The following is a 3,497-nucleotide window of genomic DNA, read 5'->3' as shown; positions in this document are numbered from 1 at the left end:
GACAGGATGGACTTTAGGAGACGTAGCTTACCCCGGAGGAGGTGCGGCGTGCGGCTCCTCTCGCGCTTTTCCCTCCCGTAGTGGCCCATGCTCGTCTTGGAGCGGTAGTGCTCCTCGAGGCGAGTGCGACGCCCGTGGTCCTCCTCCATGCGGACGCGGCGGACGGGCTCGTCGTCCAGACGTAGTCGACGGTCGTCTACGCCGTCCAGGCGCGTCACTCGACCACTTTCGATTTCGGCGCGCGTCCGGCGGCCCTTCTCGTCGCCTCTGCCTCTGCCCTTGCCCGCCGCCTCTAGGCTCACCAGCTGCTGCTCCGCGATGCGCGAGCGGCTCCTCTTTCCCTTCCCGGTTGCGAACTCGGGTTCGAAATCGTCACAGTTTTCGAGCGTCTGTCGCCCCCACTCGGTGTCGAACTCCACCTCCCTCCGCTGCCGGTTCTGATGCAGGTCGAAATCGAGGTCGAGATCGCAGCTCCGCCGATACCAGCGCTTCCGATCGAAATCCTTGTCCCCCGATTTCCGGTCTAGATCCTCGCCAGGGAAGTCCAGGTCGAAGTCGCAGCTGCGGCGATTCCACTGCATGCGGCCGAACTCGCTGTTCTCGCTCGACTTCCTGTGCCTCACGTCGCTGTCCTCGCTCTGCCATCTGCTCCTGAAGTCGCTCCTGGTCCTGAAGCCGACCTCCTCGAACTCGTCGAAGTCGTCGCGGACGGCCCGAGCCTGCCCCGACAGGTCCCACGCGCTCTTCGCCTTGGGTTTCCTCGGCGAGTCGCTCTCCCTCAGCCTCTGCCGCCCTCTCTCGTCGCCCCCGTGAGGGCGCCCAACCTCCCAGTCCTGGTTGGCTCTCTGGTACCGCCTCACTCGGTCGGTCCTCCGGCGGGTCTCGAAGTCGCTCTCCTCCTCGCTGGTGTCCTCGTCCAAGTACTTGCGGTCTAAGCTCTTACTGCGGACGTACTTCTTGCTGGCAGCGGATCTGTCTTGGCTGGCATTCGGAGTTCTTCTCGGATCCGCCGCCATCATCCAGTTGTTCGGGTCACCCTTTTTGACCTGAGCTGCAACAGCGGACTTATTTGCTAGGTTACCTGTGCTGCGGACGAGAGCCCCCGACGACCCGTTTTTAGCGAATCGCGCCTCGCGCCCGGCGGCCTGCGGCGTCGGGGCAGCGGCGTTCGAGGGCTTTATAGGAACATCGTTATTCAGGATCATATTATTCCAATTACTGCTGTACTTGTTCAGCTGATCCTGATTCAGGTTGGTTCTGTAATCGAAAGACGAGTTGAGCTTGGCACCGTAGGCGACCTTCATGTTGCTCTTGAGAGGCTCCCCGTTGGGCTTGGTGGACTTGGGCCTCTCGGGGTGGGCCGCGGCCAGCGCCGACCGGACCTCCCGCTCGCGAGATCTGTTCTTGTCGTCCCTGTCCCAGCCTCCGAAGGGGTCGCGCTCGGCCGAGGCCTTCCTGGCGGTGAGGTCGTCCCCCTTCGCACGCAGCCGATCCGTGGACCGGTCGCGCTTCCGCTGCAGGGACGGGGACGTGGTGTCACTGCTCCTCGGCGTGCGGTCGGACTCGAAGTCATTGTTAAAATCACAGCCACCGTTCTGCCGGTCTCGCACGTACTCGTCCATGCTATCGTCATTCTTAAAGTTCACTCCACTGTCATACTCCTCTGACGAGGCCGTCTCTTTTAGCTCCTTGAGAGAGTGCAATTTCGAGTCACTCTCGAAGGTCTCACTTAAAATGTTCCTTCTCGTCAGACCGATTCTCGTTTGTTGCGAGTCACTGCCCGGGGCGGCCCTCCTCGGGGGCTCGGCCTCCAGGCTCCTCTCGGCGCTGCCCTCCCTGAAGAGGCCGTTCACGTCGATGCGGGAACGCCTCCTCTTCTCGCCCTGGACGTTGCGGCAGTCCAGCGTGATGTTGGACGGGCCCGAGGGCATGGCGGACGCCTTGTTCATCTGCTTCGAGATGATCTTGTTCACATTTCCGAAGCCGTTCGTCACCTCCGACTTGCGCATGTTTTTCATATTGTTCATCTCATGGAACTCATTTTTGACGTCGCGCCTGGTGGCCCTGTCGGCGCTCACGGCCTTGGCGAACCTGCCGCCCCGCTTGACCCCGGGGTCGCTGGAGTCGTCCTCGTGGCTGTTGTGGCTGGTGGCGCCGCTGCTGGTGCCGTTGACGCCGCGCACGCCCGAGTCGTCCGTCTCGCTCTCGAGGCGGTCGTCGTAACTTCGACTCCGGACGAAGCGCGGGATGCCCTGCCCGCGCCCCTTGCGGTGGCCCTTGCCCCCGCCCTCGCCATGCTCGCTCGAGTCGTCGGTGGAGGCGGTGCGCATGCGGTGGATAGACAGGATGGCCTCCCTCTGCGCCGGGGACAGGCACTCCCAGGCGCCGTCGCAGGGCAGGGAATCCATCAGGCGATCTTGAAGCTGGCGGATCCTGGGTGAGATGCGGGTGAGGGAGGTTTCCCCCGGGCCCGCCACGCAGAGGGCTCCGCCGCGCATCCCGCCACTCACCGACGCACCAACACCATGTCACACGCGGGGTAAAGTCTACTACGAATGCTACACATGCGTAAGGCACTGCTAAGTCCGGCACATCTACGGCTCGCCACTGGCACGCGCTCCACCATCATTAGCCACACATCGTAAAAAATGAATGAAAGTATCACACTAGCAATAGGCACTTGCTAGAGACTTCAACACACTGTAAGTAGTTATCAGGCAGCTCTCCTCGAGAGGACGTGTGCGCAGCGAAGTCACTCTCACACAAAACGGTTCTTAAGTACAAGTCCAAAAGCAGGAGGAGCGACGGGCGGGGAGTCACGTGACAGTGGTCAGGGAGAGGGGGCCTCGTGCGTCCGTTCCCGCCGCGGGTTGACACACAACTGAAAATGTAAGGCGAGCGAGACGGGCGGGGGAGCGGCCTCACTCGGGTACCCGCCGCCGCTGGAGGTCGCGGCCCGCACCCACCCGCCCACACTCAGCGAAAGTGCTCACCATTACGTTCGCATTCGCCGTTTCTCATTCATTATCGCCTCGCACAATGTTTGCCTTCGATTACCGAGCACCAATGCGTGCGTCCTTTTATGGCCAATCGAGCTGCGAAGTTACGAACACGACGATAGCGTAGATAAACATTCCAGTTAACGAGCGACATACTGTTATACACACAAATACCGCCCGCAATCCTTTTCACACATGTGTTCACCCGTGTTCGTACACACAAACACACACGCACACGGCCTAATCATCCGCACGATACAACGAACTAGATTACCCCTCCCCCCCTTTACCCCCTTCCTTACCCCTTCCCCCCCCCAAAAAAAAAAAATCCCAGTGTATCATTTAATCTTCTTTTTTTTTCATCTTAGAAAGTTATACAGGAAAACTTGAGTCAACTTTACGGTTAGCTGACTGGCCGGGTTCAATCCAGCGCGGATGAATGCCTTATGTGAATCACGCGAGCAAATTGGACGCACGAACAGGTATGCTGGAGGTGCC

At 60.4% G+C, this 3,497-nt stretch overlaps 1 protein-coding gene across 4 annotated transcripts in view; it reads right to left on the bottom strand.

Annotated features, from left to right (window-relative positions):
* Positions 1-2,885, bottom strand: part of LOC113824450 (uncharacterized) — a 329,798-nt gene extending 326,913 nt beyond the window's left edge. For all 4 annotated transcript variants that reach the window (XM_070122561.1, XM_070122563.1, XM_070122565.1 and 1 more), the window contains exon 1: positions 32-2,885. In XM_070122561.1, coding sequence (XP_069978662.1) covers positions 32-2,498 — 2,467 coding nt within the window. In that variant the 5' untranslated portion in view covers positions 2,499-2,885. The remainder of the gene's footprint in view (positions 1-31) is intronic.
* Between the last annotated feature and the right edge of the window lie 612 nt (positions 2,886-3,497).

This window comes from Penaeus vannamei, chromosome 6, assembly GCF_042767895.1.
Source record: "Penaeus vannamei isolate JL-2024 chromosome 6, ASM4276789v1, whole genome shotgun sequence".
Taxonomy (NCBI): domain Eukaryota; kingdom Metazoa; phylum Arthropoda; class Malacostraca; order Decapoda; family Penaeidae; genus Penaeus; species Penaeus vannamei.
The sequence above is the reverse complement of the archived record's forward strand: the minus strand, read 5'-3'. Positions and strand labels throughout refer to the sequence as shown.